The sequence below is a fragment of the Cantharellus anzutake genome (genome assembly GCF_015039405.1).
Source record: "Cantharellus anzutake strain C23 chromosome Unknown EI90scaffold_17, whole genome shotgun sequence".
Taxonomy (NCBI): Eukaryota; Fungi; Basidiomycota; class Agaricomycetes; order Cantharellales; family Hydnaceae; genus Cantharellus; species Cantharellus anzutake.
In genome coordinates this window covers 811,767-835,871 of record NW_024066967.1, presented here as the reverse complement: position 1 = coordinate 835,871, position 24,105 = coordinate 811,767, and the positions used below count along the sequence as shown (strand labels likewise).

General features: G+C 48.8%; 9 protein-coding genes across 9 annotated transcripts; 4 read left to right on the top strand and 5 right to left on the bottom strand.

Moving 5' to 3' along the window:
* Window positions 1-4,109: 4,109 nt before the first annotated feature.
* On the bottom strand, window positions 4,110-6,084 carry EI90DRAFT_2971031 (ArfGap-domain-containing protein; the record flags this gene model as incomplete). The annotated part of the gene is made up of 7 exons (XM_039055710.1): window positions 4,110-4,362; window positions 4,415-4,654; window positions 4,704-4,719; window positions 4,779-5,534; window positions 5,584-5,784; window positions 5,845-5,963; window positions 6,016-6,084. The coding sequence occupies 7 exons, from the start codon at window positions 6,082-6,084 to the stop codon at window positions 4,324-4,326; spliced, it is 1,440 nt and encodes a 479-aa protein (XP_038917569.1). The 3' UTR covers window positions 4,110-4,323.
* A 469-nt stretch (window positions 6,085-6,553) lies between these two features.
* Window positions 6,554-7,606, top strand: EI90DRAFT_3052388 (5'-AMP-activated protein kinase beta subunit, interation domain-containing protein). The gene is made up of 3 exons (XM_039059937.1): window positions 6,554-6,732; window positions 6,781-7,288; window positions 7,338-7,606. Exons 1-3 carry the CDS (start codon window positions 6,584-6,586, stop codon window positions 7,368-7,370), a joined length of 690 nt encoding a protein of 229 aa, XP_038917568.1. The 5' UTR covers window positions 6,554-6,583; the 3' UTR covers window positions 7,371-7,606.
* On the bottom strand, window positions 7,467-8,663 carry EI90DRAFT_3153730 (uncharacterized protein; the record flags this gene model as incomplete). The annotated part of the gene is made up of 7 exons (XM_039065883.1): window positions 7,467-7,631; window positions 7,685-8,134; window positions 8,188-8,229; window positions 8,287-8,328; window positions 8,386-8,463; window positions 8,517-8,549; window positions 8,598-8,663. The coding sequence occupies 7 exons, from the start codon at window positions 8,661-8,663 to the stop codon at window positions 7,485-7,487; spliced, it is 858 nt and encodes a 285-aa protein (XP_038917567.1). The 3' UTR covers window positions 7,467-7,484.
* Window positions 8,664-8,685: 22 nt separating this feature from the next.
* EI90DRAFT_3052386 (ribosomal protein L1p/L10e family-domain-containing protein) lies at window positions 8,686-10,132 on the top strand. The gene is made up of 4 exons (XM_039059936.1): window positions 8,686-8,926; window positions 8,980-9,246; window positions 9,310-9,408; window positions 9,456-10,132. The coding sequence occupies exons 1-4, from the start codon at window positions 8,730-8,732 to the stop codon at window positions 9,955-9,957; spliced, it is 1,065 nt and encodes a 354-aa protein (XP_038917566.1). The 5' UTR covers window positions 8,686-8,729; the 3' UTR covers window positions 9,958-10,132.
* Window positions 10,064-11,514, bottom strand: EI90DRAFT_2916763 (kinase; the record flags this gene model as incomplete). Its single annotated transcript, XM_039054595.1, has 5 exons — window positions 10,064-10,132; window positions 10,205-10,663; window positions 10,714-10,838; window positions 10,891-11,167; window positions 11,227-11,514. 5 exons carry the CDS (start codon window positions 11,512-11,514, stop codon window positions 10,064-10,066), a joined length of 1,218 nt encoding a protein of 405 aa, XP_038917565.1.
* Window positions 11,515-12,233: 719 nt separating this feature from the next.
* On the bottom strand, window positions 12,234-14,265 carry EI90DRAFT_3145218 (glucosyltransferase; the record flags this gene model as incomplete). Its single annotated transcript, XM_039065246.1, has 8 exons — window positions 12,234-12,476; window positions 12,501-12,654; window positions 12,706-13,296; window positions 13,347-13,529; window positions 13,577-13,641; window positions 13,695-13,869; window positions 13,921-14,083; window positions 14,139-14,265. 8 exons carry the CDS (start codon window positions 14,263-14,265, stop codon window positions 12,234-12,236), a joined length of 1,701 nt encoding a protein of 566 aa, XP_038917564.1.
* Window positions 14,266-18,522: 4,257 nt separating this feature from the next.
* Window positions 18,523-19,783, bottom strand: EI90DRAFT_3121889 (uncharacterized protein; the record flags this gene model as incomplete). Its single annotated transcript, XM_039063445.1, has 8 exons — window positions 18,523-18,554; window positions 18,611-18,682; window positions 18,745-18,830; window positions 18,880-18,994; window positions 19,062-19,252; window positions 19,308-19,489; window positions 19,542-19,657; window positions 19,720-19,783. 8 exons carry the CDS (start codon window positions 19,781-19,783, stop codon window positions 18,523-18,525), a joined length of 858 nt encoding a protein of 285 aa, XP_038917563.1.
* A 61-nt stretch (window positions 19,784-19,844) lies between these two features.
* EI90DRAFT_574356 (ribosomal protein L5 domain-containing protein) lies at window positions 19,845-21,291 on the top strand. Its single transcript, XM_039067821.1, has 2 exons — window positions 19,845-20,872; window positions 20,939-21,291. The coding sequence occupies exon 1, from the start codon at window positions 20,031-20,033 to the stop codon at window positions 20,850-20,852; it is 822 nt and encodes a 273-aa protein (XP_038917562.1). The 5' UTR covers window positions 19,845-20,030; the 3' UTR covers window positions 20,853-20,872; window positions 20,939-21,291.
* Window positions 21,292-21,905: 614 nt separating this feature from the next.
* EI90DRAFT_3052367 (uncharacterized protein) lies at window positions 21,906-23,983 on the top strand. Its single transcript, XM_039059935.1, has one exon. It carries the CDS (start codon window positions 22,123-22,125, stop codon window positions 23,785-23,787), a length of 1,665 nt encoding a protein of 554 aa, XP_038917561.1. The 5' UTR covers window positions 21,906-22,122; the 3' UTR covers window positions 23,788-23,983.
* Window positions 23,984-24,105: the final 122 nt, after the last annotated feature.

Genomic DNA, 24,105 nt, shown 5'->3' with positions numbered 1-24,105 from the left:
AGGGGGAGTGCCTTCATCTCCCGCTTCTCAAAAGAGCTTGCAGACCTCCTAGGCGTCAAGCTGACTCCCTCAACACCCTACCACCCCCAGACGGATGGACAGACTGAGCAGATCAATCAAGAGATTGAGTGTAAGGAGTGGTAACCCCACCCTTCATTCATTATCTTATTGTATATTTGTCTCGATTTAAACATGTATAAACAATGTATATACAATAATGTGGGAATTTGGGAAAAGGAACAGAACTCCTTTTCCTCCCCATTGTTGATAATTAAAGCTCCATACAGCTCAACTTTATTGACGACCTGAGGATTGAGGAGAACTGGGGTTGGAACCTACACCAACCCCTTACATTGAGGCCTACCTCCAGGTGTTCGTCAACCACTGCCAGGATGACTGGGCAGACTGGCTCCCCCTAGCAGAATTCTCCACATCCACTCCTCCACCCACTGAACCCCTTTCGAACTCAACACTGGCCAACACCCCAGGATGAGGACAGAACCCACATGCATGTTGTAGGTGGGAATCTCCGCTACCATACAAACTAGCCCAGAAATTTCAATTCTAACACCCTGATGAACACCCCATACCCGAGGCACTTCATACATGGTCCCAGATACCTTTTCTACCATTTCCCCATTTTCCCAATTTTTCCGATGCATTTCCAGCCCTATGTCAGGGCACACACCCTGACTAGCCCGGACCCACTACACTTCCCGCACGCATTCCCACACCACATGCTCCATGTGCCGCATGATCCAGCCCTGGATCCTGCCTTCATGCGACTTCCAGATATTCCCAGAAGTTTTCCTGATATGGTGGCCACTGTGGGAAGATGAGAAGTTAGCTTCCTTCTCATCTCCTTACCCACAGTAGGTTGTGCCCTGGATAGGGCTGGTTACACCAGTAGGTTGTGGACCATAGGGGAGGGTCATGGGGACCCGGGAGTCATCCCCTGACACCCTACAGTCAAGATTCCCACGCCTGTCAATCCCAATTCCAGTCATATCTCAAGAACCACTGGATGGATTTGGATGAAATTAGTACCATTGGAAAGCTACGAGAGAGGAGAGTCCATTCGGTCGGCAGGAGAAGGTTGTTGGATGCTCGATTAGGAGGGATACTATTTCCATCATTCATTTTATTGTTTCTGATATTGTTTTCATTGCTTTTATTTGTATTTCCTTTCCATAACTTTCTTTGCTATTCTGTGTCACCATAGAGGTGAATTTCTATTCTTCCCCTTTGCCCTGCAATTTCTCACTTATAGCACACATTTTCATGTATGGTACAGAGGACTCCCCCAATGAGAAGGGACACCCCCACCAAGTAACAAGTTGTTTGATAAGTTTAGTGACGCCAGAGGGTGATGTATGAGTTTATACAGTATCTCTGACTCCTGACGATAGTCCAGAGTGACCAGGAGTGAGTACTTATTTTGTGAGATTTTGTTGATTGTTTTCTAGCACCCGGACCACAGCACAGTATTGGCACTGTTGCCACCATCCTTCCTTTCCCTCCTTCCAACCCGACTCAGACACTTCCCCCAGGTCCCTACTCTCTTGCCTGGGCAGCCTTCTTGCCCGGTTACAACGTCCAAGGTGGAGGCTGCTGATGCGTTCTCGTCAAGGATGATGAAAATGCAGGAGGAGGCAAAAGCAGCACTGGAACATGCAGTGGACGAAATGGCCCATTACTATGACCAAGACCATGAGACGGCCCCAAAGTATCAAGAGGGTGACCAAGTCTGGCTCAGTGCCCAAAACTACATGACTGACTGCCCAACCAAAAAGTTGGACCACAAGTGGCTTGGCCCTTTCAAGATTGTCAAAGTCATCTCCCCAGCCACCATCAAACTTCAACTTACCGCATGACAGAAGGGAGTCCACCCAGTTGTATCCATGATGAACATCAGGCCATACTGCCCGGATGACATCACAGAACAACCCACTGACCCTTGCCCAGGCCTGGAACTCGTAGATGGAGAAGAAGAATATGAAGTCAAGAAGGTATTGGACTCTAAGTGGCTACACTGGAAACTCTGGTATCTGGTAAAGTTTGCTGGCTGGCCAAACTCAGAGAACCAATGGCTCCAGCGGGACCACTTAGCCCATGCCCCCGACCAGATTGAGGAATTCCACAGGACACACCCCCAGGCCCCAGGAAGAGAGAGGGAGAACCACCTGGCCGCTTTGAGGTGAAGCGGCTTAAGGAGGGGGTGATGTCAGGGCACTGTCAGGGACAGCTCCAAAAATGGTGAAGTCCTGGCACAGGGGACTTGATGGGATGAGTAGCAGCTATGCATAGCAGTGGTCCTGTCATGGGGTGAGCGTCCCTGACCACTTAGTCTGAAGTGGGAAAGTGAGAAGAAGGCTGCTTCTTCTGTTCCCACCCCAGGTACTGTTATATACATGCAGCTAGGGTCACATGAATGGGGCCATGTCATCTCCACACACAGCTGCACCGCTCCGGGTGTCTCCATGGGAGATCCCGAGGGTGGCTGCTGTGTGGGCGGGGATGCATGCAGCAGGTGCAGCGATAGAGGTGGTGGCCTTAGGGTGTGGTGGTACATAGAGAAAGAGGAAATCAACCATAGAATAGGAATAGAAAGAAAGGAGAAGGAAGAAAGAGGAAAGAAGGGATAGGGGGAGCAGGGAGTGATGGCAGGGGAAGCGGAGTAGGGCAACGTGGTGCAGGGTGCAGCATGGGGTCAGGTGGGGTATGCCCTGACAGGCACACCCACCTGACCTGGCCCCACCCAGCCCCACTTCACCCAGTGCCCCGCTACCCACTCCTCTCCTACCTCCTCCCCCCTTCTCTTCCTTTCCCTTTCTTCACTCTCCTCTTATTTTACTTTCTCTTTATTTTCTCTTTATTCTACACAGACAACCTTCCCTTGTATCAATGTACCATTGACCCACCTGCAGCGCACCTACGACACACCTGGCCCAGGCACCTCAGGCTCCCGCTGTGCCCAGCATGCATGCTTGCAGCAGATGCCCTTGGGATCCCCCACAGGGACACCCAGGTGACTATGGCTGTGTGCGAAGGTGACATGGCACCCATCATGTGACCCAAGCCACATGTATATAAACATACCTGAAGTGGGAACCGAAGAAGTAGCCTTCTTCTCACCCTTTCCACCTTTAATAATAATAACACCCTTTCCACTTCAGTCTAAGTGGCCAGGGACCACATCCCGAGTTGGGCCCACCAGTATGCATGCCTGCTCCATGTCAGAGACCAGATTCGAGATGAGGGAGAGTCTCCATAGCGGAGGGCTTTGGCCTCAGCGACTTATGCCAAGAGCGCTGTGCCTAGTGACACGTCCATGCCCTAACTTACTGACTGGCAATCAGAACCAAAGGGGGGTAACTCTAGTTGATTTTATTACTGGAGTGTAACCTATGTACAAGTGGGATATATATATGGTTACAGCGAAGACGGGTCCGCAATTGGCAGAGCCAAACGGAGCAGAGCTAACGGGGTTAAACATTAGCCGACTGAATATTACCGATGAGTCGGGTCGCAGGGTTAGCGGAAAGGCAGGCGATAACCCAGAAACAGAAAGGAGGGATAGGCCTGAAGGTGGGCTCTGCAGGGCAGGCGAGTGTATTGCCCAGCGGAGACGGGAGTGCGCTAGCAGACGTCAGAGCTGTCCGGAAGTCTTCAGGGCTCCATACTTAGGGAGGCGTAGGTAATAAATTGAAATGAGGGGGTGGTGACCATCAAGGGGTACCGAGAGGATTGCGGAATACGGGAGCTCCGAGGTTAGTGAGGAAGGAGCGGAGTTAGACCGGAGGGATCGGAGGGACCGGAAGTCGATGGCCGGGGATGGATATGACACTCCACACCCTGTGAGGCTTCTGGTGTCAGGCATTACACCCCGGCCCCCTCGACCCCGGATGTGTCCCTGACACTATGTACAACTTGCTCAAACCAACATGGCAACAATGAGAATTGAATGGAATGAGTAACTATATTACAGAAGTCCCCTTTTGTATTAATTACATAAGAGTCTGTACCTTAATGCAATTTGAAATTTGACCCCTATACAGTTGGTCAAGTCACTAGTAGTGACCATTGGCTGGTTTCAAAATAATTTCCATCAATTTTCACATGACTATTGCATCACACTCTGGGAGGTTGGTTTAGGTTTAGTGTGATTATACAAGCTCCTCAAGACCCCCGGGTTCAATTCATTTGTAACAGTTGCCACATGCTATGCAAACTCCAGCAGCAGTGCTGCCATTAAAATCATAGAAACATGGTGTCTTTAATATCCATCTGACCTCTTATAACTAATGATAGCGAAGAGACAAGTCACCTCTGCTCGCTCATCTGTGCCAAGTAGTCCGAAAGCTACAATGAAATGTATTAGCGGTATTTGCAGATATGACCATGAAGTGCCCACCTTCAAAGCTCCGGCACGAATGGAATCAGCTGCACTCTGTACATCAGGATTCGACAAAACGCGGCTAATTGCATCCCTAGTAGCAGTCTCCAGCGCAGAGAGGGACTCGTTCCCAGTAAAAGGCCCAATGGACCCCGGCTCTGCTTCAGAAGTGGCTTCATCCTCGTCACGACCAAAATATTGATTGCTTGATATGCTAGTTGCATTTGAGAAGTTTGCCAACCTGGACTGAGCCTCATTCTGGAAGAGTTTTGAATAACTGAGTTTACAGCAACCGCAAATCACGTACCCGAGCGTGAGGATCACTAAGGCAGACAGCATTAGTATCTTAAAATCCCTCATCGTATCTAATGTGATAGCTCACTATGCGTTGCGCTCGAAATACATGTCTGAGGAAATTGCCTTTTGATTTCCAAACCTCTCACGGGCTGTACTTGGTGAATCGTCTGCAACCTTCACAATGGATGGGAGGACAGATGATGCAGAAGCAGTAGATTGGCCAAGCCCAAGCTTCCTGAAGCCAATGCCTAGCCTCTCAAGATCTTGAGTGGCATGTTTCGCATCCATTGCAATAGAGGGTGTCATAGTGGAGCTCCTTGCAGACTGTTGAGAGTCGGTTGAAATTTCAGCAATGCCAGGGGCCGCTTGGCCTTTATTCTTGTCTTGCTGAACCTCCTTTTTCGAATCGTATCCAAGCTGCTTGACCCTCTCTTCCTCCACTCGCGCCTTCTGCTCGGCTTCCTCGAAATTGACGGTAGGCCCCGCACGCTTAGCCCCCAACTTAACAGATCGATTGGACGATGCAACAGAAGGCAAACTGCCTAGCCGATATCCTTGCTTCGTGGGTCGTTGGGCTGACGCAGAAGATGAAGGGCTGCCGGCGACCGATGATGGCTGTGAAAGCAAAGCAGCTGAGGTGACAATCCGCGGCCCCGTAGCTGAGACTGTGCCAAAAGGTGGCGCAGACCTTGACATGCTAGTAGAAGGAGCGCCTGTAGTAGTAGTTTTCTGATCCCAATTCGAGAAGAAATCGTCTTCCTCCTTTGCTGTCTTGACAGTTGTATCGCCAGGAGATGGAATAGGATCCGAAATACCATCAAGATAGATGCCTTGGGGAAATCTTCAACCAGTTTAGTTGCCAATGCAAGTAGCCCCTCCGCAGAACTGACCTAATAACGTCATCGGCGACCCTCCTCGCAAGTTCATCCTTGTACAGCTCTGAAACGCGCCCAGAATATTTCTTCTTTACATCCGAGTCTGATAGAAGAGCCGTCGCCCCATTTCGCATATAGAATTCAGCAGCTGCGGCATTACCCCCGACTTTCATCGTACGGAGTTGATGCAATTGCCAGCTGTCAAGGGTTGTCGACCTTGAAACGAAGTAAACCTAGTCAATCTTGTCGGGAAAGTTCGGAAACACGCGCTCTAACCTAACAAAACTTATGTGTACACCCATGTTTCGATGAATGCTAGAACAATCGAGGCATATGTAGACTCCGAACGTCACGCTCGCCCATGTAGGGTTGCGAGCCTGGCAATCGAAACATGTCTGCGAATCGTAACTAAGAATGCAGTGACTTGTGTAGACTGTCCATCTGCACCTTGTTCGCCTTTTGGCATTTGAGCGCATTGAAAACTTCATCAGTCTGAGCTTTCGTCGGATCGAACATGACTTATTGCTGTTGGTCAGATGTATTGCCCGATTTGGAAGTCAATGTGAGAGCTTCATCCGTTCAACACTTTTGGAACATGGGCCAGAACGCATCCAACAACAGTCCAAGTCCACGCCCCGGAACACAGCTCCCTCAAGAGGCTCGAAGACGCCCACAGCCTTCGCGCAGAACTAGCCTGGAACTACCCGATATCAATCGTCTCTCCCTCTCGCCTCTTCGTCGTCCCGAAACCACCACCGCCCCCGCACCTATTCCCATTCCTCCAGGCAACAATACACAAGGAATGGTGGACATAGGGAGCCACTTGGACACCTCCCCTATTTCGCCGCCGAACCTTTCTCAACCCGAGTCCTCTCATCCTCGATATATCCCCCAAGCAGAGGCACCCCGCCACGATGATTATGCTCATGATTACGACAGGTATCCAGAAGGGGGTATGCATACACCGGAGGTTCACATCCATAGCAGTATCCCTCTAGGAATCCCTCTTCCTGTGATGGGGACCTCCCAATCTTCTCCTTTCCAGCCTGAAGGGAATGACGGTCTCGTGCAAACAACGATTACTTGGAGAGGAGGTGGGACAAACGTCTTTTTGTCGGGAACGTTCGAAAGCTCATGGAAGGGTCGTGTCCGCATGATTCCTGAGTATGTTGCTTCTTTGGCCTTGTACCGATTAATTGACGTTATTGGCAGATCAAGCCCTGGTGTTTTCTCTGTTGCGATTAGGTTGCCGCCCGGGAATCATCGTTTGAAATTCTTAGTGGATGACCAGTGGAGATGCTCAGACGAGCTACCCACTGCAACAGATAACGATGGACATTTAGTGAATTATATCGAAGTTCCCCCCTCTGCATGGGATCCGTCGGAGACGGCCTCATCCCGAACTTCTCGCCAACAAACACCGTTTATCAGTCACATTCCACCTCACCTCGTGCATTCTGCTGTGCAGGAGGAAAGGTACCTTTCCCAACAACTTGCAGATCCTCCCCCAATACCGCATCCTGCCACGTTGCCCCGTCATCTTGAGAAGGTCATATTAAATGCTCAGCGGCACGGACGAGATCGAGCTGTAATGGAGGGTAGCCGGGATGATAACTCCGTCCTTCCTATACCAAACCACGTCGTGCTTAACCATCTAGGCACCAGCGCAATCAAGAATGGGGTGCTGGCGGTCGCAACCACAATGAGGTATCATAAGAAGGTGATCACAGGGTTTTTTTTGGCTGTGCACGAACTAATGTTGTTCCTAGTACATATCAACACTATACTTCAAACCCGCTTGATCATAGGTTGGTATCCCCACGCCCGCGCCGTTCACCCTGCAAGACCATACGCTGGGCTAGCTGAATCTCCATTGTATTCCAATGTCCAGCTTCCTGCTGTACGAGAATTTGCTATCATCGCTTTGCTTTTTTGGAATTTATAGCTTGAGGTGCTTTCCGCTTCTTGGACGAACGAACTGAATCGGCTGTAGATGGAATATGGAGTGAGGATTCGAACAAAGCATGCCCGATAGTCTGGGCATCAGAAGTTCTCTTCCGACGCTAGGTGTGAAGGTCAATAACTAACTTGTGAAAAAACAATATATATGGCTCACACTGGAGGGAATTATTGCCATCTCATCCACCTCCGAATCGTTATGATCTTCTCCAGTGTAATATCCAGCTTCAGCTTGCCGACCATTAGAATGTCGTCGAAATGAAGTGTTCAGTGTGCGAGGATCATTCACGTCGCCAGAACTAGTCGATGGTCTCGTTACGGAAGTGTTGAACGAGCCCCCGAATCCTGGCATATCGGATTCGGTTTTGGCAGCTGGCTCGCAGTGAACAGCCTCTGACGAAAGGAAATTGTAACCGGGAATATTTCGTCCGTGATACAACTGTGAGAGGCTGGTGTGCCGCTCATGGAGAGCCTGGATAAGAGCATCAATCTGGGAGGCTCGTACCTCCCGAGCCTGCTCTATCCGAGTACATTGTTCGTGCCATCTGTTAGCCTCTTCCCTGGCTTCTGCAAGCGCTTGATTTTTCAGTCTACTGGTAAGTTCAGCCTATATAAAAGATTCATCAGTATGTTGTTTCAACTAGATTGCATGGGACCCACAGCGTCTCGGTGTGATCGAAATTCCTTCAAAGTTGACGAGAGCTTTGGGGAAAATGGTAAAGCAGCATTGTCCATGTGTGTTTGTTACGTCTACATTACCTGGTTTTCTAACTCTAACACCCTTTCGTTTGCTTGATTCAACTACATTGCTTGAATGAGCACAACGACAACCAACTTTCCACCTGTGTAAAAGCTTACATTGTCCTGAAGATTATCACGCTCCTCCGCCACTTTTTGGAATTCTTCTAATGTCACACTGGACTTGTACTCCCTTGCCTGGAACGAATAGTTAGGTCAGATTAGATCTGCGCCGTCAGTGGGACATTTACCAACGAGCCCAGCCTAGCTTCCTGTTCGCCAATCTGACAGGAATTATTCATCGTTCACGATGGGCCAAAATTGATACGCACTATCCTTGCGGCTTTGGATAACAAGTGAACAACACCCAAAAGTTCATCTTGTGGTTTGGGAGGCATGGTTGTTGACGATTGTTGATGACGAGCTTCGGTTCCGAACGTTCTGCAACGCTTTTTCATTCCGGCATGGAGGATCTCATCTGTTCTCGGGTCTCCCGGGCTCAAGTGAAGAAGGCGGTAAAGGCACTCTCGTCTTACACTCTAAAGCTAAGAGCAGAAGATGAAAAACGACTGGTTCTTGGTGCCAAAGACGACTTCGTATACCTTGTCATTGCCACCAAACCAATGCCTTCCGAAGCTACCAGCATTAGGCCAATAAGAATGTGAGTGTCACCTTACAGATCACATTTCAAGGGATGACAACATGCGCTGCTAGACCTATTACATATCCTATTGTTGACCCACGAAACCACCCAGTTTGCCTTCTCACTAAGGATCCTCAGCGAGAATATAAAGCCCTCTTGACCAACAAGCAGATAGGATTCATCAGCAAGGTTGTTGGCATCGAGAAGCTGCGAGGGAAGTTTAAAGCTTTTGAAAGCCGTAGAGAGCTCGTACAAAGTCATGCGTTGTTTCTTGCCGATGACCGCATCATACATCGTTTACCTCAGTTATGGGGGAGATATTTATTCAAAGCAAAGACGTATGTGCCTGAGCTTGCCTGCGTGAGTTCAGCCACACTGAGTCTTGCTTCATCTGATTCTAGGCAACCTCTCCCTGTCAACCTCCGGAGTTCAAACTTAAAAGCCGAGCTCGAGCAAGCCATTTGTTCAGCCTACATGCACAGAATCCAAGGGCCGTGTATGTGAGTACATTTTCCGCTCCAAAGTATACTGCTTAGATCTCCTGCAGGAATGTTAAAATTGCTACAGCAACATTTACCGACAACCAGATCATCGAGAATATCGCAATTGCTATCCCGGCGATTGTTTCAAAAATCGAAGGAGGGTGGGACAATGTGCAAAGTTTACACATAAAAACATCGCAAAGTGTCAGCCTTCCGGTTTGGAGCTCGCCACATCTCAACTTGGACCCCACTCCCACGGATGAACAACCGTCAGCGCGAGAGTCCGACCAAGGGACTGATCTAGAGAACCGAGTGGACACCAAAAGCGTTCCTTTTGACGCTCCCTGCCCCAGTGACCCTCCATCCCCACAATCAACCATGGCCGACCAGAATGTTTCAACAAACCAAGTGCTTCATCCCAAAGGACTGGCTGTGGAAATCCTCAAAGTTAAGTGCAAACCTGCCAGTCGGATAAAACGTAAAGGGGAGAAGGACAGAGCACGGAGGCGCAAAATAAAAAACCGAGGACCCAAACAGAATGTGCTTGGTGGAAGGCGCGGCCGATAAGCACCGGGTATGATATTCAAGGTCGGGTGATTTTGGATCGATTCCCGAATGCACCACCGGAAAAGCCATAATTATCAGAGCAAATTATACATATCACAGTTGCAATTTAAACAAGACTGGCCCATTGCTTCAAATCGAAATTGCTCGCGCGCGCCTGTACTATCCATTCATGAGTCTGTCAGAAGTTAGTAAGCAATGTACGAGAGCTAGTGTTCATGAGATCATTGGTTCATCCACCAATACTTACTAATAATTCTTTGGGCGTTGGACGTTCATGAACGTTCTTCCGCAGGCAAAGATCCAAGAACTCCTCGCTTTGCTTTGGAAACTTTCCATCGGGTGTAAGGCGAGGTGCTGGTTCGTTAACAATATGTTGTAGTAACTCCAGGATAGACATGGTCATTCCCCCGCCCTCAAGGCTCACACCTCGACTCTTCCGTTTGTCACGAACGGACCGTGTCGTATCAATCTGGGATGCCCTTGATACGGGAAAAGGCTGAAACGACGATGGTCTGCCTGGGTGAACTGTCGACTCGGTATCGTTGAAATGAGGAGATAATGTGCCTTCAAGGTCATGAAGGTCTGAGTCATCGGACTCATCGGAGTCAGCGAAAGGGAAACGCCCCAATGCCAACTCTATCAAACTGATGCCCAATGACCATGCATCCGATTTAACGGAGTACTGCGCCCCCTGGATTCTTTCAGGCTGTGGCTGGAGGTCGGTTTCTTACTTGAGCAAGTGGACTGACCACTCACACTCATGTAGGTGGAAGTCCCAACGAAAGTGTCGGCTATGGAGTTAATAAGTTCCCCCGATACTCCAAAATCGCATATCTTGATTTGTCCTTCAGAATTGAGGAGGATGTTGGAGGGCTTAATGTCTGGAAGTGCCCTGAGCGAAACAGGAATACCAATAAAAATCAGGGTATTCACCTCGATGAATGATGCGATGCTCATCATAAAGATAAGTGAGGCCCTCGAGGACTGCCAGCGAGATTAAAGCCACCACGTCGATCGGGATTGGCCCAAATTTCTTGTATACACCATCCAAACTACCTTTATCCATGTACTCCATGCAAATGCAGATGTGGGGATCGGAAATATAGGCGCCATGAAACGAAATGATATATTTCGAGTTGCAATGATGCATTATTTGTAGCTCCCGAAGAATCTGTTTTCGAACAACGGGCTTTGCATCTATGAGGACTACCTACTTTTGATTCTTGAACTACTGTGTCATGTTCGTAGTAAGGAGAAACCGAACGATACCTTCTTGGCCATGATTTTATGTGTAGGGATATGCTCAACTTTGGTGACGGTACCACCGTTCCCTTGGCCCAGCTCGCCAATGGTTCTTAAATCGTCCTGCCGAAGATCTAAGATAGCCTCAGGATTGCGGACATCCAATGTAGCGATCTGTTCCTGCAATCGGCTGTGATAAGTTGATCGCGATGCTGATGACGGCGCTGACTGGACTGGAGCCGCGATGACCAGGCTTGGAGAATCGATCACAGTCGATTCTCGATGAACAGGCCGCTTTGACTTGGTAAGATCCATGGCTGGAGGCTTCCGGCGCGGGGCGTTGGGTATGGCAGGAGGAGCCCTCGACGCGAAGGCAGTCACTCCCGTATTCTGCGGTGCTGCGGAACGCGATGCAAGAGGGGAGTCGTCAACTTCGGACTTTGATGACTCGACATCAAGGTGAAGGGCCTTGAAGTTTCGCTTCTTCCTAACGACAGAGGCAGCAGACATGATGATGGATGACCGGAGCCCTCCGCAATAGGAAACTACAACCGAAACTATAGATAGATTATTTACAGCATTAAACCAAATAATGACTGATCGCAGTAATGGTCAGCTTCACGTTGAGTGAACTGAGAATGTATATATACCTAATCGCTGTAATGCTAACATACATCGGTTATCAGTGAGATTCACAATAGCCAAGGTGGTCACCGCTCTCACCTCAGCTTCACGTTGAGTGAACAGCTGAGGGAGGCAGGATGCAGCGAAAAAGTGAGCATTTTGTAGATAAGAGTCAAGGACCCAGCGCGTAGTACGCCAGGCCAAAGAGGAATCAAGGCGCTCAAGGCGCTGTGTTTAGATGAAATAGAATAAAGAAAGTCAAAGTGAGGTTTCGGCACGCCACCTTATTTCCATCGTCGCTGCATAATGACGCGTACTGCAGATAGCCATCCACACATGCGTCGCGTCGGTCAAGGCCAAGTTGGGCCTACGCTATGCCCCCAAGTAGCCGTTGAATTTCCAACACATCATTATTCCAATTTTGCTCTAACATTGCGGGTGTCTAGCACGGCCCCATTCCGGGATGGTGTCGCATCCACCCAAGATATTGACCATCCGACTTCCAACTGTCGCTTCATTCCCCATAACCAACACATCCCAAATATCGCGGTGCATAGTACAACATTCAGAACCACGTAGAGGTCGGGATAGCGCACGGGAGGTGCTAGGAAGACCTCAAGTATATGCAGACAAATCAATCCACCGTACGATCCCTTCAATAGCACATCAGCGAGAACACTAGTGGTCACGAGGACAACCCTTGCCTGGGTGATTACTTTGAGCCACGAAGACGGCATGGTCCATGGATTGTGTCCAATGAGGTAGTTCCAAAACAGTGTCAATACTACGTATTGCAAAGTCTGGCCATCACGACGTAGCAATGGCCACAAACTGTCATCGAAGCAATGAGGAGTGGTGGATCTGCGGAAACCGGTTTCATACCTGAACACAGCGACATTGTTTAATAACACGCCCCACTCCCAAACTCCGACCGCGGAAGGGCCCAGATCCTCCCTGCCGCCCATCATCAATGTAAATGGTAGCAGGGGAAGAAGGATCGACTTTTCGTGCACCTGAAACGAGAATAAGAAGAACGAAAAGGCACAATTACCTAATACGTATGGTAAGAGGATTATCGTAGGAGCAGCAGGACGTCGCATCCGAAATAAATTTCGTATGGAGTTCGTGCTCCCAGGAGATCCGGTACAACCCTCATTTGATGCCAGTCTGGGCCGTAACATCCACGACAGGTACAGCATGTGCAACATGCTAGGTAGGAACCCTAGCGTGGTAAGAATAGTCGCGAAGAGGGGTAAACGGCCTTTTATCCACGATCTTTCTCTCCATTTCATGAGAATGTTAGAGGCGCACCAAAAGTTGGCAACTTTATCCTCAAAGAGACCTCGGGAAATTGGGAAGATCCGATGGATGGATTCCAGGAATAAAACTGGAAATGGACTTCGCAGAAAGGGGGAAAACAATAAACAAAGCGTTGTCAGGCTTGTGATGCCAAGGGCCAAGAATAAAGATAGCCTATAAGTCATTTTAGCATAGTATTTACCCTAACGGAGTTAAGGACACACCCCGATTTTCCACCCAGATAGATACACTTTCCAAACAGGTAGGCAAAAATAGCAGGGGAATAGTATAGGGCCATTTGTTTGAAAGTCAGAGCGAGGGTGAAGACGACAGCACCAAGTATGTCATGTCCTTCGTGAAACAGATTGAAAGAAATAATGCAGAGGCCCAGCATAATGGAATTATACCTTGAAATAGATGAGGTCAAGTATATCTGCCAATTGCGTGTCCTTACTGGAAATGCCCATGGTCGACGAGCAGGAGGGCGGGTTGCAAGAGTAGAGTAAGCATGGCAATCGTCTAATTGTAGGCGAGTAATGAGAGAGAAGTTATGTTCTTATCCATGAACAAACCTGAGATCTTTGGGACCTTGCTTTCAACCAGCACCGAGAGAAGCACCAAATCGATGGGGAATAGATAATGATATCCCAAGCAATAACCGTGCTTCGCATGTATGCCTTACTTCCGTCAGACTCAATGCCACGAGAGTCCGTTAGTGCGAACCACCGAGGGTCAAAAGTCTCCCCTCTTTAGTGGTGGTCAAAGACAAGTTACACAATTTAAGGGTCACAAACGTACATATAGCCACACAGCCAACTCACATATGCTGTGAGGGGAGGGTAGTCCAATCCCCAGTAAAGAACGTCATACTTGTACCACTGCGACACTGGAAGGTGCAAAGTCAGCTCCATCCAATGCCGCTGTGCCTCGAAGTCTCCATAGAGAGGTGGGGTCCCCTCGCCTGCTTTTGCATCAGAAAACTGTCGCTCAATGGATGAAGGGGTCAGTACGCGCACCTGAATATCCCCCGAGTCCGACCAACCACCGAATCAAGATCGACAAGAGAAGGATGGATGGAGAGGCCCAAGTTTTACTCCTTCCCTTTGCAAGCCATCGAATCCATCTTCTCGCCATACTGTCCATGTGAGCGCTGCGAAGTGTGCTCGTGCGAAGAGAGTTTGAATCCTTCACAGTGTGAGCATTGCACGTTGATGAGGGCGCGTTCAATGACCAGTTCATCGAAGAGAATGCTCCAACACTAGTATCGTCACGGAGTGGAGAGCCGAGTGAGCGCGGCACAGGAGATATGGGGCGGCTATCTTGTCCGTATAGCCAGGGCTGAATCAAATGAGATGACGACTGTCTGGGACGGGGCGCATAAAGGATGTCTCCACCACAGTCCGTTTCTGATCTGAAACCAATTGGGAACCATCTGGTGGGTGAGAGACATCAACTGCTGCATAGGGCATAAGACGTACTCCAGACGACTGTGACGAGTCGAATTTGATGCAGCACTAGACAGTCGCTGACGGGAAGGCCGTGTGAGATTAGGACCATAAACAGCACGGACTGAGGATTCAGATAAGGGCACCACATGGGAGCGTGACGACCAAGATAATCGACTGTGATCATCCATTTCAGGAAAGACTACAGGGTGCCAGAAAGTGGCTGCACGGATTATCACCTGTCGTTGGAGGAAATGGATATCTCCTCCATCGGCATATGCCGCGTCATGAAGTCGCCGCAAGTGGATGAGATGTTGAAGACAAACCACTGAAGTGGAGGTCGCAGTAATTCGTGGTTGGGTCGTGTTCCCTTTATAAGCCGTTACGTCCTCGAATACCTCGTGTGGAGTCGCCGGCAGGACCTCCGAACGTACCCGACCTCCCACCTCTGAATCTACCGGCTGGTGAACTCTTGGCGTTCAACCCCCTCCATTCCCAGCCATCGTCAAGGTGGAGGGGAGGGCTTGAACACCACTCTACACGGATGCCACGTAATTCACAAACCTTTGTCGTTGAGGGTCACCGATTCGTCGTAAGCCCTTATCAAATCCATATCGGGCATGGTGTGTACGCTTTCTTATCACAGAGGGAATTAGTGATGCGTAAAAGATCATCTTAACCATTGTATAATACACTCATTTTTAACATGATTAAAACTGTGTTTTACAATGTGGTCCATTGCATTTTACCAGGATTCCTTTACCACGTTAAAGGAGGTAGATGACCTGTTTTTTAATGATTCTCCACCACGATAACGATTGTAAACGGTCAATTTACAAGGGTGCATTTTGTAATTTACCAGTCGGATTTCGTCATTTACAATATTGTTAATTTGGTGAAAAACGTGGTTATTTATCGTCATTTACAACTACATTTATGGCGATATACAGCGGAGACTCTAGGTTACGTTGCAATGAATAGCAGTCATTGCAAGTGAGGAAATGAACCGAGTTGAGGTGAGCAAAAGACAGAAAGGTCAATTCGAGGAGTGACGAAGAAGACCCGATCCGGAAAGCATAACGCAGGATTGAAGCCTTGGGCTCACGAGAAAAGTACGGAGTTGAGTGCGAGCAAGAGACGGGTAGCATAAAAGTCGAGCATCAATTCGATTTTGATGAGGTTGATTTGACAGAGCATAACCTAATGAAAGTGGAGGAAGTCTCGGGCTGTGAATAAGACGGTAGAAGATACCATAAGTGAACTTCAACCCTTGCGCACAACTTCGCGAGGCAGTCTTTCCTTCTGAGTGGGCCAGGTTAATCGATTCAGACTTTCTTCTGTTGTGGGGCCATCATAGTGACGGCCACGGGGGTTCTTTTTTGGCAGTACTAGTAGAGGTGGTTGTCATCGGGCCTTGGTCATTATCATCGCTTTCGAATTCCAGTCGCGTTTTTTGGTTACTAGCACAGGGGGAAATTAGCAAGGCAGCAGTGGGGGAAGAGGTAGTTGGGAGATAAACTAATGAGCGCACATGGGGCCAAACTACGCCCTAAGCAGATGCACGAGCTTTTCTACCACAGGTGTGACCCTTGGGTAACATAGATTCCTGTTTGCTGTGAGAGGCTTGACGATTTTCTAAAATAAATAAATAAATAAATGCTATTTCTCATTCACCAATGAGTTAAAGACGCGTAAAGACGCGTTGAAACACGTCCAGATGGAAGCCATTCATGGCATCGCTGTCAGTGAGGCAGCATGCCCAGTGTCCATATTCATAAGTACTTGCCACTTCTGAGAAGAGTAGCTAGTTGCATAGCGAAAGGATAGTCAAATTGGGAGGAAATGAGCAGGTTGCAGAACGTGTATGGTATGGTCGAGAGGATAAGGCACTGAGTGGAATGGAAACTGCCGAGAACAACTTAGTCCGATTTCAGTCTAAGCGCCACAGTCTCTGCCCACCTACCCTTACATCTTTAAGTGCCAGCTTCCATACTTGGGGCTCCTCGCGACAAGAAACATTCCTGACAATTCCACCCATCGCAAAGTCGCGATCTAGTTTACTAATGTCTACAACAAGCCGTACCAACATATAATCGAGCTCTTGGTTATGCCTCGCTAGGGAAATCATGCATTGTCGGGGGAGGTGACAAAGTTTCCACAATGTGGGCCCAAAAACGACGAATTGAATTTAGGGACTTATCCTTCGTCTGGGTAGGAGTGTTTGAATTTCATGGCTCTCACTATTGAGCTGAAGTAGCTGTGGACTCAAATCCCCGAGCACGTCACAAAACGTCGCTTGTGAGAACATGCGTCACCTCGTTGACCTTGTCTCAGATAGCGGTGCTTACATGGATGCTGCCTTGGCACCGACCTCTTTTACTACACTCAAATTATCGCTCTCGCTTCGGTCTCTTCAGTATGTGGCCGATTTCCCTATGGTACGTACGCATTCCCGTCGTTGGGCCATCATCGATCGCAGTTGCAAGCTCGCAAGGTCAATCGACGACGATGACTAACCGAACTCCGGCCGTCCATACCTCTGACCTTTGTACAATACATCGCAGCTCGAATACCATGAATTGAGTGGTAATTTATGCAGGGAAGAGTCTGGTATTTAGCATCGTGAAACGTATATTGTAATTTACAATGAAAAAAATATCACGAAAACAATGGTAAATGGTCAAAAACCAGACCAAAAATGGTTTTTTACGGCCATTTACTTCCCACAGTGTTATGCCACTTTATCAGGTTCCAAGGGCTCTACTGGTCCAAAATAGCGATGTATTCCTCGAGATCAGTTCTGATGCAATGACCACATTGGATGATGATGCCTGCCTTATCTCACTCATGGCACGTCTCCTTATTCATTTGGCAGGAAGAATTTGGCCTCATTCAGCGCCTCTGTTCGCCCTTCTCTCCCACTTCAAATTTCTCCTAGGCTACACCATCGCATGGTTCCCCATGCACGCTGGCCCTGTATTTTCAATCAGTTTAGGTGCTCATTACATAAAACATCGATGTTTATGCGTCCGCATAATATTAAATATACAACTACGTATCCTTGGTGCAGTTGCCCAAATAATTCACGCTTGCCTTCCCTAAGAATGAACCAATGTCAGCATCTCTCCGAACAGCAGATCACAACTAAATGCCACGGCTCAGAGAGTAATGCTATATCAATCCAGCGATAACTGGTCAACAATAGCCTCTAGTACGAACATCTCATCATTGCCAAAAGGCAGCTACGCTGGGAACTCACCACTAGCAAGGAAACGTTGACGTGAATGGGTGACGAGGATGACGATCCGCCCTGATACTCGCTACCATCCTGACCGGGTCCAACGTAAAGTTTGGCGTTGCCTCAACGTCTGACGTTCAAGTACATGTAGGTGTTCAATCTGCGAGAACGTGCTTTTTATGCATACCAAGAGTGGCAGTGCAATCCCGCCGGAGTCGGCCGATTGCAAGGCCTCTATCGAAGTCATAGACCTCCTGACCCCATGTAAGCTGGATGAAGCGGTGTAATTTCTGAAGTAAAAGCCTCTCATCCTGTGGCTATCTCGTGCCCCGTACATCACAGAATGACGATCAAAATTTTAATTAACCGACCAGCTGTGATATTTGTCCACAACTTGAGCCTGGGGAAGACAACGCGACCATTTCAAATGTACCAATCTGTAATTTCTTCAGCAAGTCAAGACAGATTGCTATCTTGATGAACAATTGTATTTCCCCTCCCATCTTGCTTGATGGGTGTTCTCCAACCTACTCTTAGATATGGCTTCTGTGTAAGAAAAGTCCAGGTACCGTGCTCATGAAGTGGTCCTAACAAACACACACACTTAGCCGTATCACCGTCGCCTTTTCTGGCACGACTCGTACCTGGAGTCATTCATGGTTATCAGCATCATCAAACTAACACAATGGTAATGTACGGCAAAATAACCTCCACCCTTCAAAAGTCATATTCGCTGTCGTAATCGCCGTCTGACAACGCAACACGACATCATCCTCTGAGTGTTTGTCAGGCCAGCAGAACTCACCACCAAAGACATCCACACTTGCGTCTGAACCCCCGGATTCGTCTGGATAATCATTGAGTGGGTTATCTTCGGCTGTTTGAATCACGATATGAGACATTACGATGAGGGGTAGTGATTTCAACTATGACGCGCACCGTTTGAGTCGACATCATCTTCATATGGCTCGGTTTCATCGTCAGAGGAACTTATGAATTCGATTTCATCTTCGGGTTGCAAAAAACTACCCCAGGATTAGAACCGTACTTATTCTGGCCCAAGAAGGGACGTACACCAGGCCAACATTGGTGGAGTCTAAATCCATTCGCTCTGTTGAGCTCTGTCTTTGGAGAAGGAATAGATCATATACGTATTCGTCTTCAATTTCAGAAGATGTCACCACCCGCCCTGCACTGGCGAATCTGTCAACTCTGATATCGTTCACTAAAGTGGTGATGCTATCATTAATAAGCACAAGGACATAACAAAGCATTCAACGAGCCTGTTAGGTATTCTTGGACCATGCGGTTGAACTGCTCCATCTCAAAACCTGAAACGGAATCACGAAAATCGCCAGTTGTGGATGATGGAGCCACGCCGCTGCTGCGCAGTGTGGCGCCGTGAGGAATCGCATCGCGAAAACCAACGGCATCTCGTGAAATTTCCCTGAAAATGGGTGGCCATGGGCAATATTGTCGGCTTGAGTGGTTCATCAACTCACCGAATACTGGATCCTGTCTGCGCAAACTCATCCACATCAGGTACCGTGCTTTTTCTTATTGTGAATCTAGGAGTGGTAACGCGGTTCTTGGCGGTCCCAGATAACAATTTGACGGAGGATATGGAATGGTTCGCACATGCGCTTGATGTGTTCGGGTTTGTCGAGTATGAAGCAACACGAGTCTGAGTGACATTCATTCACATCCGCGAGGGTTCAGGTCCATAACCACCCTACCTCCAAGCTTCGCCTTTTTTCAACGTCTAAAAATTCCTCATCTCCCTGCACCGTCTCCAAATACTTGAAGATGCCAGCGTTGGCCTCGCGTTGTTTCTTTCGGCGCAAGTCGACAACTGTGCAAATCCACCTGTGAAAAAACCATAAAATAGGGATTCATAATGCGCAGGGCATCTACCAAGAGCATCGAGCGGTTCATCATTACGCTTCCTTTTCACCCTCAACACCAGGTTGGCACTCATGGATGTTTGCAAACTGACGGGGGTATCAGTCATGTGACCATGCTCTTTTGTTGGGTGGCCACCAACGTTTATTTTTTAATATCTTTTTTTTCGTGTTCCTTGCTACTATGAGAATCGAGGATGGTCGTTTGCATTTTATTGGTTTTGCCCTGGACAGACCCACATTGAGTCAGGCCCTATGTAGCTGTTGTAGCGGAGTTGGCCGAATGCATTCTTGTGTTTGTCAACTATCTGCCGGTCAGCGCTGATGGTTGGGCGTTGGAAACCGCGCCATATCCTACGAATTCCACCTGTCCATATCCAAATCGGTCCTACACACCCATCCCGGCTCGCCAGCCACTATAACAATACCCTCGTTCATGATCTCCTCTATTTGCACTATTCGCACACCCATGCTGCCCATGCGACCCATGGACCCAATCTTTCACAGCTAGACCCCTCCAACCCCTACCAATCCAATCGGAAGTTATCGCCTCTTAAGGGGAACCGACCGCCCCGACCTTCCGCCCTCCCCATCTCTACCGAGAACGTTACGCGACTCGAGCGCATCATCCTTCATACAATGGTGAAGGAGGCTGTCACCAGCAAAAATGCCCTAGTGTCGGCAGCTATGGCATTCAAGGCGCTATCTGGCGAGTCATACCACGGAGGAGGCAATTCCAATTCCCTCGGGGTGCAAATTATTAAATCCAAGTCCGGGGTCGCGGAGTTCAAGGTTCGCGCTGGGCTGCAAATATCAGCTCAGGTTGAACTGAGAGGGGAAAAAATGTGGGAATTTGTCGGATCATTGGTGGACTTTGTGTTGCCCAAGCTTCGAGATTTCCGCGGTATTCCAATGCCTTCGCCATCGTCCAGTTCTACAAGTCCTAGCGCTGTATCCGGAGTTGTGGCCTTCGGACTACCACCAACTGCGATGGGCCTGTTTCCCCAAATTGAGGTCAATGTAGATTCATATCCCCGATTGCCTGGGATACACATACAGTTCATTACGAATGCCAGGGGCAAAGGCGCGCAAGACCGCGCACGGGCATTGCTGTCCGGGCTACGAATACCATTTATTAGGGGGTAGGAATGGGCAGGAATTTTGAGGTAGGATTGCACGCGGTTATAGCCTCTACATATTCTGATATGGTTCTGGGACTTTGAAATATATAGATGGTACACACAAAGATGCATAATTTCCTTCCAATGAACGCCGAGTACAAGTGTGAGCACTGGACGGATAGATGAGTGGACGTTTCATTTTGGCGTGCATCCATACTGTTTGATTTATGCCGCTCAAAAAAAAAAGTGGGGGCCATGTGTATGTGTATGTGGGAGGTCGGAATGATGAAGTCAATGAGCATGGGGCATGACCGCACTGGATTGGCGCAAGTGGTGTGAGGACAGTAAACGAAGTTCAAACCAAGATAGGGCGTATGGGATGGCATGAACTAAGTAAATGGGTCTGGCTATATATAGATGTGCTGAGTGATTCGCGTCCTGCCCGGACGAGGTTGAGGTAGCGTGTTCCCATCTGGTGGGTTAACATAAATTGAATGATCCAATTCAGCCATAGCGCTAGGAGGTTGTGGGTGGGCCGTAAGGTCCACGTACGTGTAGGCAATGCTATCTCTCAACCCTCTACGGATGCTTTACATAAATAGTGACGTTGTCGTGTAGTGTACTTATATAGAGGCTATATACTGTACAGCCTGCGTGAGTGGTGACAAGCGGCTTCTTGAGCTAAATAGCGGCGAGAGGCTTCTGAGCGCTAATTGAGGCTCCTGGCTTGAGTGGACCGAAAAAGGGAGGGGGAGTGGAAGGATTTGTGACAACGACTATGGCCGAACAGTGAATTTGGCCAACTCCGCTTGCAAGCTACAGACTCTCTGAAGACAATGATGACAATACGGACCAACTCCGGACAAATAGACAAATTCGACCAACTAATGTTAATGTCACATGATCGTTCACTTGCATCCGCCACACGGTTCGAGTCCGCCTCCGCCCCAAATCAATTCTTATCTCGGGTCTCCTTACATTGTATTTCAACTCATCGAGAGAGACGAGAACGCCCTAGACGTGTCGTCCACTCCTTTAACCTTTCATTATTTTTTCCTTCCCCCCCTCTTTTGTCACTTGCTCTAATCTGTCGATCATGGCCTTGATTGCTCCAGCAGGCACTCCACCTCACCTCTCCCATTACGACAGGGATCTATATGAAGACCAGATAGTTCCGACCCTTAGGAAGAGTTCGCTTTTCTATTCTAATGACGTGACGAAGGGCTTACTCTGAGATTGCAACAGGGCTTGAGGATGAGTCCCGTCGCCTGGACAGGCGGATATCCACCCATTCTATGCTTTCGGGTGATCAGTCTCCTATCATCCCGACCCATCATATGCTCCCAATCAATGACCGAGGTGATTATACAGCCTCTACCAGCAGTTCAGGCCTTAAGGGCAATGGCTTCAACAGCCTGCCTGACAACTCCGTGAACGTTGCTCTGGTGCGGTCTTCCCAAGCTGCATCGTCATTTCCGTCGCCTCCATCGACAGCATTGCCCGTGCCCTTCCGTCGTGTGCGCACATACTCTACCCCCCGTCCGTTCCATACCAACACACAACATAAGCAAGAAGCACCAGTACTGCAGGCAACTTCATCTGAATTCCGCCCCAATCCCTCTGGCTCGAAACTCCCCTCACGCATCCCAAAGCCAACACCCCGAGCACGTTCATCCTCTCGACGAGAACCAAATCCGTCTTCTTATGGCAACCCACTTCCTCATGACCCATCAAGCCCGACGACTTACAATGGATCCGCCCCTCATAACATTCTTGGAACTATTAGCAGTAATCTCAAGACCAATGGCTCGGCTTGTCACTCAGATCCAGAAGACGACTCCTATGAGGCGTCGCAACAAGATGACAAGCCTCATCAATATGAACACTGGTATCGTGGAGAAGGACGTGAAGGAGGAGGAAGGAATGGGGGTAGAGGCGAAATCTTGGCCGGCACCAAAGAAATGCTAGAGATTGCAATGGGGGGGCACCCCCCAGGGAGTTATACACGACGCCGCAGCTGGAGAACTCGATACGACCCACCCGTCAATTCTCCTGACGCAGAATCATTCTGGAGCTCAAGCCGTCCTGGCTCGTCTGTTCATAAGTGGGAAGACGAGTACATGCTGGACGAACCTCCGTTGACCGATTTAGAGGCTGACGACGGTGCAACAATTAATGATTGTGAGCCGACATTAGGAACCCAGAGCCCAACCCAACCCAATCGCGCAGTCACACCGCCCAAAGTGACACCACCCGTTTCTGCGCCTCCTGCTTCTGCCGTGACTCTACGGTCGAATTCTAACCTCCAGACTGAGAACGTGCCTCGATCCAATGCTGCTCTCACACATAAATCGGCAAACATTCCGAGTGCTGTCGTTGCCAAGAAACGCCCCAGAAAGCAGTCCATTTCTAGGCCTAAGAATTTAATGTCGCGATCTCGCTCTGCTCATGAGGTCCCATCGCATGACGGCCCGCTTGCCGATGCCATCCCCCCTCAGCCAGACACTCACATTATACCCCCATCGGGCAATTGGGACGATGTGATCCTTCCTACGGTTGCGAAGAAACTTAGGCTCGCACGAGGGCAGAACAGTGACGACTTTACAACATTCATAGCCACTCCAGGGAGCCAAGCAGATGTTATTCAAAAGTTGGCGGTAGTCACCCATGAAGGAATACACCCTGAGGCAGCAAATCACAATTCTCCACACCACGTGGGCAACGTAGAGCTAGCCGAACTGGGAATGCGAGCCAGGAATCGGCGCTCTGTCCAGCGGACCTCACTAGCACCACCCCCAACATCACCACCAGACACTCGCACTTCGCTTCCCAAATCTTTTCCTGGGTCGCCCATGACAATGAATCCGCCGTTACCGTTACCCGAGTCTCAAGAGGGAAAACAATTCAGGGAGCATGATGACATTCACAGTAGCGGATGCTGCAGATGTGTTATTATGTAGTTTCCACAGCCTATGTCCATCATGTCCACACCCAATTACCCTGTCTTCAATTGTCTTCCATTTGAGGCCCCACATAACCTATATCTCATCGCTGCCTTTTCTTTCGTTTTTTGCTTGGTCGTCTGTAGTCATCTGGTGTTCCATAAACGCTTTTTCTCTTGAATATCCCAATGCATCTTCATTTAGGATCCTTGCGAAAACCCAAGCCTGTTAGATTGACCAATATTGGCATATTGCTGCAATACCGCAAACCGCGGTAGTGGCTGTGCATTGCTTCAAGTTGATACTGCACGTCGTCAGGGGCGGTTTGCCCACGTT